The 13,122-nt window shown below is 42.5% G+C and overlaps 1 protein-coding gene across 5 annotated transcripts in view; it reads left to right on the plus strand.

Moving 5' to 3' along the window:
* Positions 1 to 13,122, plus strand: part of LOC147017974 (SPARC-like) — an 83,939-nt gene that overhangs the window by 69,674 nt on the left and 1,143 nt on the right. Inside the window, exons 5-9 of one of the 5 annotated variants that reach the window (XR_015062211.1) lie at positions 3,765 to 3,905; positions 4,548 to 4,643; positions 7,850 to 8,007; positions 8,606 to 8,718; positions 9,037 to 9,135. Coding sequence is in view for 4 of the 5 variants with exons in the window: in XM_085897109.1 (XP_085753235.1) it covers positions 3,765 to 3,905; positions 4,548 to 4,643; positions 7,850 to 8,007; positions 8,606 to 8,718; positions 9,041 to 9,135 (603 nt within the window). In the remaining variant the exon portion in view is untranslated. The remainder of the gene's footprint in view (positions 1 to 3,764; positions 3,906 to 4,547; positions 4,644 to 7,849; positions 8,008 to 8,605; positions 8,719 to 9,036; positions 9,136 to 13,122) is intronic. The other 4 variants (XM_085897109.1, XM_085897110.1, XM_085897111.1 and 1 more) reach the window with 4 other exon arrangements.

Consider the following 13,122-nt stretch of genomic DNA (forward strand, 5'->3'; position numbering starts at 1 on the left):
ACCTTCCTCGTCCCGTTTGCGGTAGAGTGATTAGAACCGCCATGCTTGGGTTATAAATAAATAAACCGCCTCCATCGTTTCGGCTCATTCTACGTTGGCGGGACTGTTCAAGTCCCGTGGACGTCACATTATGAACAGATTTGGATATTGGGCCATCTCAAATTCAGCCGCTGATGGCTGTGGCAGCCATTTTCCACTGCCATCAAAAATTTTGAGATGGCCCAATATCCAAATCTGTTCATAATATGATAGGCTACTAGTGTGCCAAATTTGGTGCTTTCCTCACAAAATGCACAATTGTTATGCTAAGTTGCCCCACTATAATGGTCCCTGCTGTCACAGAATAATTAATATTACCGTTGGAAGTGTTACATTCAAGCTCATGGTCCCTCTTCTTTTTCCTCAATCCCAGAAACACAGTCTTTTAAAACAGACAAGTTTGTGATTAAATAAATAATTTTTTGTTCCAAATCGATTATTAGCTTTCCAACTCAGTAAGTTGAATATTTCCTTTGCAACAGGTGTTGAGATGAATGGCAAACTATTTGTTATTTGGATTTTGAAAGTATCATGCTGTGCACATCTATCTTGTTTCGTTGTTTCTGGGTTTATTTTTATGTTTGACTTTTATGCATCACGAAACCATTGTATGGAAGGAGTTCAAAACTGGTGGTTTTCCTTGTGCTGTGCACTGAAAAGTTTTAAATGCTTAAAAATAAAATTCAGACCGTGGGGTTCAGGGTAGGGAGAGGGACACAAATTATTTTCTGTAAATGTGCATCATATAATGTCACTCTCAGTGTGAGGGGTTATTACAAGTCATAAAAATAACCCAATTAGCTTGTATCAAGATATTACATAACGTTATGAATGATTTATGAAAAAACTTGGTGGACCATTTCGATAGGTGACACAAACAAGCCAATTCGATTTGTGTGTGACAAAGACAAATGCTCCGGATCCAGATCCCTATCAGTGGGATACAAAACGTAAACTATTCAGCCTGGCAGAGGTATGCGCTCTACCGAGTGCTGTTCTAGATCATCTAGGCATTCATGCAAGTCCTGTTATAGGTCACATTCAATGCCACAACATCAACTGATGCACCTGGATAACCTCATACTTTATCAATGATGTCTCTGTCATCAAGTTCCTGAGCTTTTCTTACCAACGTGGAACCCTACTCTGCGTCATTGCCATGCTTGCCTTCTTATACTTCGTAAAACATTGCTCACAAATAACGCAGAGCCATATAACTAAAAGCTTCTCTTTGTAATCAAGTTGAATGTTTAGGTTGATCAATGTCGCTTTCTTCATCGTCTTCGGTCTGAGTATGCATGTGGCTTCTTCCAGGAGTCTCTTCTTTTCATTGAGTTCACAGCTCTTTCTCAGTGTGTACTTTTGTCAGCATTCACCATGCCACAAGCGTTTTTAGATCCAAAATGTCTGGATGAAAGTCTTGTTCCAGTCTTTTAGCAATAACGTCTGAGGCCAACTCCACACATGGCTTCCTGACATCCGCCACTCTTATAGCCAATGTGTGGCTCTCAACGGAATCCCTTAATCTATTCTCCCTGTTACCCAATGCAGAGTTCTGGGCCCTGTCCCATTCCTGATCTTCATAAATGATCTCTCTGACTCTCTGGAAAATCCTCTTTCTCTAATATGCTGATGACTCCACCCTCTGCCATGACATACCTCATCCATCAAACAGGCAGGCAGCAGCCTCTTCCACTTTTCAGACCTTGACAAAATCACAAGCTGGTCAAGCACTTGGAATACATCTTTCAATCCAGCCAAATTTCACACTCTTACTCTCTCCGAAAGGACTATCTTGCAACCCCCCTCTCGCTGTCCACCCATCTCCTTTCTTAATCCTCTTGAGGAAGTTCAGTCACTCAAACTCTGGTCCTTACTATTAGCCATTATCTTTCTTGGGAAAACCACATTTCAAAGTTGGCTTCTAAAGCCAGCCACTGAATGGGCATCCTCTGTCATCGAAAGTCCTTCCTTGGCACACCTTAACTCCAATCCACCTACAAGACCTTCATCCACAGCTTTATGGAGTACTGCTCTCCCCTCTGGGCTTTCTCCCTTGCCTCACACCTTGCTCAGCTTAATGCCATGGAAATCAAGGCCTTCAAAATTATTGGAATCTCCCATAATTAAGCTGTCTATGGGTCAATCACTATGCTATCGCAGACAGGTCGGTGGTCTCTCTGTCTTCTACTGCCCCCCTTTCTGGTCTTGCACCCTCTGCTCTTTCTGTTCTTTGTTTCCCCCAACTTTTCTGTGGGGCACACATGGTCCGTCAACCCCCTTTTTCTTAAACTACCTAAATCCAGGATCACTGCTCACCTCTACTCATTTGTTCCTTTTTACTCCCAACTCTGGAACCAACTTCCCTATTCTCTTCAATCTCATTCTTCCCTCCAGGTCTTCAAGACAGCTCTTCACCACCATCGTATATCATCCCCAATCCAAAACCATGATCTTTCGTACCTTTACTATTTCCATTTTCCCACCCCACCCCACCCCAAGCCCTCCTGCTTCCAAGTTTCCAGTTTTTTTCTCCTGAAAGTTTCCTTCTGTATTCATCTTGTCTACCCCCATGCATCCCTTCCAACCCCACATTCCTCACCACACCTCTTGTTTGTCCAAGTCTCCCTCATTGCCACACCTCTTGTTTGTCCAAATCTCCCTCTATCTTGTCCTTCAATTCTGGTGTTGGGGTCCCACCCCTTTCCACTGTTCCTTTTGTGTCCTGTTACATTTTTGATCCATTCAATGTACTAGTTCTTCCACGAGTCTCAACTATATCTACATAAAAAAACCCCAAAAACATTGTCTCTTCTGTTTGGCAAAATGCAAAGGTTCAATTGAAGTGACCTTCTGAAGTGTTGAAGACTTGTCTTATTAAGAGATAATGCGTACATCATAATCAGTGTGGTGCCAAGCCTGGGGCTTCCATTGGTAGATTGTGGTCTCCATACTGGCTAATTCGTCGATTTTATCTCAGCTCCTGAAAAAGGGAAAGATCAATATGAATTTTTTGGAAACAGAGAATTTATATGATCCAAAGAACTAAAAATAAATCCCTGTAACAAGATAATCAAATAGAAGACCAAATACTGCGGTGGAGTCATCAGAAGGAACCCGAATAAATAAAGAGCAAAGATGGAGTCATCAGGAGGAACCTGGATATATATATATATATATATATATATATATATATATATATATATATATATATATATATATATATATATATATATATATATATATATATATATATATATATATATATATAATTGAGGATATGATTTTACTGGATCAGCGAAGGTCAGGATGTATTAGATATGGCTCTGTTTATCAGCTGGTGCTTGTTAAAGATTCATTGGGATTTTATCAAAGTGCAGACATGTGTTGGACCAATGAACTTGCCTTTTTAGAAAGGCTAAAGAGATCCATTTTTTGGAAAGAGATCCATTTTTTGGAAAGAGATCCATTTTTTAAGACCAATGAACGAGCCTTTTTTTTTTTTTTTTAGAAACTAGCGTTTCATGACCCCCTGCCTAAGAACAAGGCATGAACATTCTCAGATCTTTACAATGTCTCCAGGAAAAGTGCAGGGAAAGAACAAATACTGAAGGCAGATAGGAATATACCACAGTGGCTTGTGACGTCATATGAAGCAGGAAGACAAGTAGATTTACCAAAAATCTTAAAACATGAACTGATGCCAGTCCCCCTTTCTCTGGCAGAAACTCATGGATCTCTTCGAGTTGGAGACAAGTCCTTGCTGGTGGGTGTATTAACTTCACAAACAACCTGTCCAGCAAACATCAGACCATCAGAATCTTCATGTTTAATCATTGATGGACCAGCTCTTGTCCAGTCACTTGGTAAACCTACAGGAGCAAAAACATTTGGTGATCTAGCTGATGCATATATTCAAGCTGTTTTGCGAGCAGGTCAAAATTTTGATCGAATAGATGTCATATTCGATCGATACTATGATGTGTCAATTAAATCTGCTACACGGGAAAGGCGGAATCAATTAGCGCAACCAATATGTAAAAAACTTGAAGACTGAACTGTGCCTTTGCCCATCAACTGGAAAAACTTTCTGGCACTCCCACAAAACAAAGCTGATCTTGCCAGGTTTCTTTCCCAGCAACTGATTGAAAATGTGCCACAAGAAAAAATCATTGTAGTTGCTGGAGGATTTGATGATGAAGATGAGGTCCAGTGTACAAATCCATCAATCGATGTTTCTAGTCTCAAAGCAAAACATGAAGAAGCTGATACACATCTCATACTTCATTGCCTTCATAGTGAATCACAGGATGTAGTTGTGTCAGCACGGGGCACAGATATACTTGTGCTACTGTTGGCACATTTCAATACAATGCCATGCACCAACCTCTGGATGAAATGTGGAACAGCACTGAAACCAAAGTACATTCCAATACATGAGATCATCAATGACTTACCTGATGTATCATCTGCATTGGAATCACTGCTTGCCTTTCATGCCCTAACAGGCTGTGATTCAGTTTCCTACATAGCTGGGCACAATAAGAAGACTGCATGGAAGATCTTCAAGCAACACCATCAACTGCTGAAAGATCTGGGAAGAGGTGAACTTAATCAAGAAACAATAACAGCTGCAGATAAATTTCTGTGCAGAATATATGGTCTAGAGGAGGTGGATAGTGTTGATAAGGCAAAAGTCGTATACTTCACTCGTTCGCGTTCATTGTCCTCTCTTCCTCCAACAAGTGATGCCCTCTGTTACCATATCCAGTGATCACATTACCAAGCAATGGTGTGGTTGCAAGCATGCTGTGCATATCCTAACTTACCTGAACCTACTGCATTAGGGTGGAAACTAGTTGATGGAAAACTTACTCCAGAGCTGATGTCCCTCCCAGCAGTGCCAGAAAGTTGCATTGAAGTAACTGCATGTTCTTGTAAAACAAGGTGTAGTACAGATCGATGCAAGTGCCGTAAGTCAAGCCTCTTATGTACTGGAGCATGCAAGTGTCATTTGCTACCAGAATCATGTCTGAATGTTGGTGAATCATAGACTTGTGATGATAATATTGTTGCGGTCTTCGCGCCCGCCGGCGTGCGGACGGCCACGTAACTCGAATCGCGGCACGTCGCCCACCGGACGGACAATCCAGTCGTGACCCTCTCGGACTAACGCCGGGAACCAGTCACGGGTGGACCTTTCGGTCTCACCGCGATCGAGCCAATCAGCCCCCGCGTGGGATAGGGTTGCTCGCCAAATTCGACCTACCTAAGTACCCACGCGGAGGGTAGACCGGGCGATCGCACCTCGCCGCAGGTCGACTTCGGACACGGGCCACTTAAGCGACCCGTTCCGTACTATCAGAATAACCGAGCGGTGTTATCGTCGACCTCGACGGTTCGATTAATTATCGGGCGTATTCAGCCCACTACCAACCCTTTACGTGAAGCAAGATGGGGATTCAATGGAGGAAAAGACGAAGCGAAGCGGGAGAACAGTTCAACAATAAAGCACATTTATTCGCGACGAACGGAAAGCACACAAATACAATTCCACCAAATGCACACAAAAAAAAGAAAACAGAATTCCATTTACACAAAAAGCAAACATAAAAGTGAAAACACAGTGCAGAGCTAATACCGACTACCGAGCACACGGCAACACTTATACAATTCTACTTCACAGACGGCGCCGACAACACATACCCAAAACCAAGGAAAAGAAATCCCCCAAGAATGAGGCGGCCTGAGGCCGAGACCGGGTCGGGCCTACCCGTCTGGTGATGAGACGCGGAGCGGCGATGGCCCCGCAACCCGCGGGCCTCGTGGACAGTGCCTGGCAGGGGGTGGGAACGGGGCCCCCTTGGTCGCACTATCTCAGCGCGGGGGGAAACAGGAGGGGGTTGCTGATGCTCGGGGTATAGAGGATCTTTATTATATGCGACGAGCGTCTCCACCTCGGCCAGGTCGCGCTGTCGGCCTCCCTCGGGTGCAGCTTCCTGCACGACGCGAGCACCCCCTCGTCTGGTGTCGCCGCCTTTCCACAGCTCCGTCCCCTCCGTTCCGACTCCAACGCACACGACGAGCAGCTCCACCGCCCGCGAAGTCTTGACCCTCTGCTTCCGACTCTCCTCTTCTTGACTCTCCTCTTCTTGACTCTCCGACCCTCTTCTGACTGCGACTCTCTTCTGACTGACGAACACCGTCCTTTTATCCCCCCGTAACTTCGCCTTTGACCCCCTCCCTTTGACCTTTCACCTCGCTCCCCATTGGCCCGAGAAAAAGTGGGCGTGAAGGCTTTTTGATCCACAAATTTGCATATATCGATCGTTCTGGGGGCGGGGCCAATTCGCCCCTCGCTCACCGATTGGACGGCAAAAAGTGGGCGTGTGTCGTTTTTGATCCGTTTTTGAAGCAGAAAATCCGTGATTTTGTACACGCTGTTCGACGCGCGTTCTGCATGAGTCCAACACCGGTACCCACAGCGGGGCAAGAACGGTGGCGACGCTACGGTTGTGGTGAAGCGGTGGTTGTGGTCGGTGGTTGATGTTGTGGTTGTGATCATGGCGGTTGGTCCAAAATAAAGATAGTAAAAGAAAAACGGCTATCCTGAAGAGTCGCAGCACGTATAAATGACATGTATTCCCACTAGACAACGGGTTTGGGCCTAACTACACATGCACTTACCGAGATACCTCACCTAAGGGACCTGAATGGTGGTTTGCGAATCTGGTAACCACAACAATATGTTTCAATTATATTTGCTGCCACAAGTTAAATTCAACAATGAGTTACCCTGAACATTCTGCTTTATTTTCTCTCTGCGTATTCATATCAATCTGCAGTAGTCATATTGAACTTACATGAACATGATAAATGTTTTACTAAAACACAATCAGTGATATATATCATATTCAGTTTCTTGCTCAATAAATATATGGTCATTTTCATATCTACACAAATGTGATTTCAATTAAAAAAAATGATCTTTACAATTATGTTAAATAAAACACAATAAATCTGCAGTTCCAACATGTGTCACAGTCAGTAATCATCAAAAGTACTGCAAGTTCTGTAAGTTGCAGAGCACATTGGGTGTTTATGAAATGTTGTTTTACCAATGCAAAATATGATGTTTTAGTGTAAAATATATCAATGAAATACAAATGCTGCAGTACTGCAGTACAAGTGAAAAATCATTTTCTGGCAAAAAATACGTGTTTTGACGTATCGATGCGAGTTGCTATTTTGAAGCCTTAATACTCAAAAATATGCTTGGTAACAAGCAAATTTAGATTCAGCACACTTTAATTATTTAACAGCTTATTACCAACTTTTAACAAAAAATGCCCTAAGGTGCTCAGTTTCTGGATTTTCTGCCCAGCCTATTAGCTCTCATACGAACATCGACATTGCATGCAATAAACAAAAGCATGCCAAAAGCCGTAGACATTCATTTTCAGAAAGTCATGGACTCACGTTTACAACATTTAGACTTCAATACAAAATGTTTTTCACAGCTGGGATGATTCACCGAATCGTGCTGTATTGTAATTTGCTCAGTACCATGTGTAACACTGTCACGTGACTCGGTGCACGTGCATGACAATTTGTGCATGCCGTGCACAGTACACACGTGCTAATTTCAGATATTCACAGGTAAACTGGGGAATATGTCAGTATTCTTTGTAGTTTTTTTTTTTTACTGGTGCACAAGAACTTTCTCCCATTCGTATATTATGTACTATGATCAAATTTCTTCCGTCGTTAACTTTTGCAAACCATTTCCTTTGATACACTTTGTCACCAGCAAAACAGATCCGATGTAAGGGTTCAGAATCGGATCAGTTTCCGTTCAGACTTCTTGACTGGTTCCTGCACCTTCGTGAAATGGAAACTGAAGGACACATCAACCCTTCCTCATCACCTGCCAATCTCACTCATCCAAACCGCTTGGATCTTGCTCAGGTTGTATTTCTTGTCGAGATGTCCCTATTTTATTGAACACTTCCTTTGCATAACTTCCAAGCTTTCAATGTTCACGTCACTTTAATTCTCAAGTCATTTAAATATTATGCATGCAAACAAAGCACAATTTTTACATTGTAGATAACGATGAATAACCCTACACTCCTTCCTCCAGGTCTCCCTCTCCTGACTCCTATGTCCTCCCAATCCTCCTTTCATTTTTCTCCACCTCCTCCTCCCCAGGTCTCCTACCCTCCCTTATTCTATGATTCTCAATCTAGTATATGCCCACACCCCTCCTCCCTTAGCCTGGAAATTTAATACCGCATGTCCATGAAAGGCCTCTGAGGATAAAAAATAAATTTTGATGTTTAAGATGCAATTATAAAACACAACTATCTCCAATCTAAAAAAAAAAATTAAATTGTTACTTTGTTGTTAATTTTTTTTACATTGCCATGTGAACATATGAGTCATATTATTTGCATAAACGTTGCATTTAGCTCTGGCATTGTGTAATTATTTGTTGGTTTGTTCCACTCATCCAAAAATCTTGCTTTCCTTTTCAATTATTTTCCTTATCCTCATCCACTCGAAGTGGCAATTCTCAGTTCTGGATCACGATGGCAATGGTGAATTGAAGAAGCAGGAGCTTCGAGCATTACGCATTCGCCTCATGCCCCTGGAGCATTGTTCCAAGGGGTTTTTTCGGTAAGTGAAAAAGCAAAAAGTTCCACGGCACCTGCATATCCCCATTATCCATCTAAAAGATGCTTGCAGATTACTAACTAAGGGCACTCCAATTATAATCAAAGCATCTCATAAATAGAAAACTCATTTCAATGATTAAATTCGTAAATACATAGTCATGTCAGCAAACAGGAGGTTATTGGATAAACTCAGAGCTGATAAATAAAATAATCATATTCATGAAACCATGAACATGAAATAAAAGAAAGCATTGTCATTAATATATTCAAACAAGCCTTAATATTCTCTTTGTCCCTGAACCAAATCTTGTGTACTGAGCCAGGTCATGTGACAAAGACCAGAACAAGGTGCTCTCTCTGGCGGAGTGGACTGCATGCCTTGTGGGACAGTCGGAGCACTGGTATGAGGTCTTCATGTGTAAGTTTTAACACCCTCGGTCATCAGTAAAAGATAATTTCAGAAAATTGTGCTTGGTGCCTGGTAAATCAACACAAGCACCTAATATGAACAAACAATGAACATTGAAAACAAATGAACAGTGATACTAATTTAAAAGAATCTAAGCTCTAAATTTGTGATCTTCTAAGGCCTTGCACTAAACAAAGATATCCGAAAGATTTTGGTGAACATTTCGCACTTCATCCAAGTAAAGGAAGAGTCAGCTTACTTTTGAAATAAAAACGTGCCTCCTGAGTCAAAATTTTATAAGATATAATGTATTTCTATTTGATAGAGAACCATTAGCGACATTAAAAGTTTGTATGTTTTGAGAATTTTTTTGTCAATTTTTTTGCAACCAAGATATTTTGATCAACAAAACAACATACCTCATTAACATTATTGTATTCACATGGTGTCAATGTATAGCTCACACTTGTTAGATGAAATCTGTATCGATGAAAGATAAAGTTTTCAAGAGTTACAATCTCTCTGTAATTACATTACAGTGATGGAATTACAGTGATAGTGGGGCAACTTAGCATAACAATTGTGCATTTTGTGAGGAAAGCACCAAATTTGGCACACTAGTAGCCTATCATATTATGAATAGATTTAGATATTGGGCCCTCTCAAACTTTTTGATGGCAGTGGAAAATGGCTGCCACAGCCATCAGCGGCTGATCTTGAGATGGCCCAATATTCAAATCTGTTCATAATATGATAGGCTACTAGTGTGCCAAATTTGGTGCTTTCCTCACGAAGTGCACAATTGTTATGCTATATTTAGCTAAGTTGCCCCACTATAAAGGGAATTAAATGGTTTACTTGTGGCATAGAGAGTGTCTCGATAAGATGCTAAATTAGAATTAATCATATAAATTAATTCGAGATCCTCAATGTGAAAATGGGAGGGTATGAAGGTCGCCCAAGATGCTAAGTCGTATTTTCTGAATCCAACGTAATCAACAAACATTGGTACAGTGCACAGTACTTGGACCGAGTCGTCGGGGTCAAAAACATTTTATTTTAATGTGCCACCAAGAGGTATAAAGGGTGTAAAGCTCATGCCGCTTGTTGCAAAATTTTAATGAAACAAATGGTTAAAGACAAAAAATTACAATATCGGGTACATTTGCAACATTTTCTTTGAAATCGTTCCCATCTCAGCAGTTGACTCATGATGTTGAGATCCCAGGTTTCAATCCCACAGTTTGTCGTCTTTTAATGACCTTGCAATTCACATGGAGGCACATTGATGTCTCCAAATGTCTGCGTCCTGCATTTGTTACTCTCGCCGAAGGAGAGGGTATTGCATTTGGATCCGTGTTTGTTTGCTTGTCCGCACAGAACTTTCGTGTTTTTCTCCGCAACTGCTTGTCGGATTGACACGAAATTTTCATCATGGATGTGACAACTCATGTAGAATGTTCTAATGATAACTGTGACGTCAAAGGTCACATGGTGTGGCAGCCATGTTGGAAAAACGGAAAAAGTTTGGACTTCTGTATCTCTGAAACTGCACTGAGTAAATAATTAAAACTTGGCACACAGCACGTACCCCACATGTGGAATGTTCAATTTTTTTATGAGGTTATACGTGTCTTCATTATGATGTCGTAATTGCATATGTAGAATGCTACATCTGATCAGTATCAAAATTTTTGAGGGTCATCCAGAAATAAAATGGTCCACAGAAAAAAAAATTGATGACGTCATCGGTCATTTGATTCGGCAGCCATATTGGTTTTTTTTTTTTAAACCTTCAAAAATCTTCTTCTCTGAAGTGGCTGAACAGATTGAGGCGAAACTTTACACATATGACCACCTCTCCATGAGGGTTAGGTCACATTTGCCACGGCGGCCGTGGGTTCTCCAAAATCTGCAGCCACTAGCAATTCTACGGCGGCTGCAGTATTTCCATGGTCACACAATGTAGCAGTCACATATGTTTTTATTTTTCGGGTAGCCGCACGGCGTGTTTATAAATTGTGGAGACCGAAAACGGGGGGTGCCATATGGTCTTTGATTTGATGTCGCACGGTGACCTTAGGGCGTCCCTGCGGTGGCAATATAATTTTCAAGGCAGACGCAAGGCGACCGCAGGGGGACCTAATGCGAACGTGCGGCCAGACGGACGGTAACGAGTGGGTATATATACCAGTCCTTTTTTAATGAAATAAAATATACCAGTATATATAACTGAATATACTATAACTATAATATACCATGGTCCTCCAGAATCCGAACGGCCAAGCTGTTTGAACAAATTGGAATCAGAACAATTTTTTCGAGAAAGTTTGGCCCAAAAAACCCAATACATTTAAAAAAACCAAACAAAACGTAGTGTTCATGTTTGTTCACGTGTCTCCCCCACCTGTTCGACCCGCATCTTCGCGCTTTGTTCATTCAGTTCGTCGGTGGAAGTACTCAGTCACATTTGCTCTACGGCGAGGATAAGGTGGCCGTACGCCCTCTGAATTGACAGAAACAAGCGGCGGCCGCAGAGAAACTGAGGTGGCCTTAGGGTGGCCCTACGCCGTTTGGCTATATTTTACAGGCCGTAGGGGCGCCGGGGAATTATAACTGCGGAGTTATAACTTTTTTCATTTATACGCTCGCCGTAGCAATTCGACAAAGCCAAGCTATGACGTAGATTTGTTCCACGTCGACCATACGTAGAGCGTACGGTGGGCTTGCGTTTTCTGTGCGGCTGCCGTAAGCTGTTCTTAATGAAAAATGAATTTTCCCCAACCCCCAAAAAATTACGGCACCCCCACGTTTTCATTCTCCACAATTTATAAATACGCCGTGCGGCTACCCGAAAAATAAAAACATGTGTGACTGCTACATTGTGTGACCGTGGAAATACTCTGGCCGCTTTATAATTGCGAGTGTCCGTACATTTTGTAGACCCTCCGGCGCCGAGCCAAATGTGACTTAGGCCTTACCTCGTGTTTTCACCTTCATTTTTTTTAATCATCTTGTGTTTTAATTATTAACAAAAAGCAATCCGATTACGTGGTGTGACAGACTGTCGGGCAAGGATTGAATTTCACAGCAAAACCGGTTGTAATTTTTAATATCCATGATTACGTCAGCCCGATGCGTTTGATGAAAGTGATTGTGGTTCTGGGGGCATCTTTTTAGATGAGGTGCCCTGGGGGCAGCGTTCTCGCAGAGTGCGCGAGCGATCGAAACCCAGGCCGGAGCTCGAGCCTGTGTGGGCCTTTGAATGTGGTGATTGTACCAGTTTACATACAATACGCCGCCACCGAAGGTCATTCACTCATCCTATTTTACCTTAAACATGGGGAATTTAAGTTTAAAGTGTCTTGAAAGTGGGTTTTCTTTGGGTCCACGAACGGATTAATTCACTTTCCATTATTTCTTATTGGGAAAATATTTTTTGAATCCGAACTTTTTGCAATCCGAAGAGCCTCCTGGAACGAATTAAATTCGGATTCTGGGGCACCACTGTGTATAGGCAAACACCTATACTCCGATCTCTAGCGGTAGTGCACGATGGACGCACGGTCGACGCAGGCTGCCACGGAGGCCATACGTAGGTGCACGGCAGGCGTACGGGAACCGTGCGTCGACCTTGCGTTGCCCACAGGTAGTCACACAGACCACAAGGCCACCGTACGGCGACCGTGGAAATACTGCGGCCGCCGTAATTTTTGGGGGTTGGGAAAATTCATTTTTCATTGAGAAGAGCTTACAGCAGCCGCACGGAAAACGCAAGCCCACCGCACGCCCTATGTACGGTCGACATGGAACACATCTACGTCATAGCTTGGCTTGTCGAATTGCTACAGCAAACGTAGAAATGAAAAAAAGTTATAACTCCGCAATTTCATTCCACGGCGACCTTACGGCCTGTAAAATATAGCCAAACGGCGTCGGGCCTCCCTGAGGCCAGCTCAGTTTCTCTGCGGCCGCCGCACGTTTCTGTCAATTCAG

Source organism: Eptatretus burgeri, chromosome 10 (assembly GCF_056783735.1).
Source record: "Eptatretus burgeri isolate ZD-2024b chromosome 10, Ebu_testis_v1, whole genome shotgun sequence".
NCBI classification, from domain to species: Eukaryota; Metazoa; Chordata; class Myxini; order Myxiniformes; family Myxinidae; genus Eptatretus; species Eptatretus burgeri.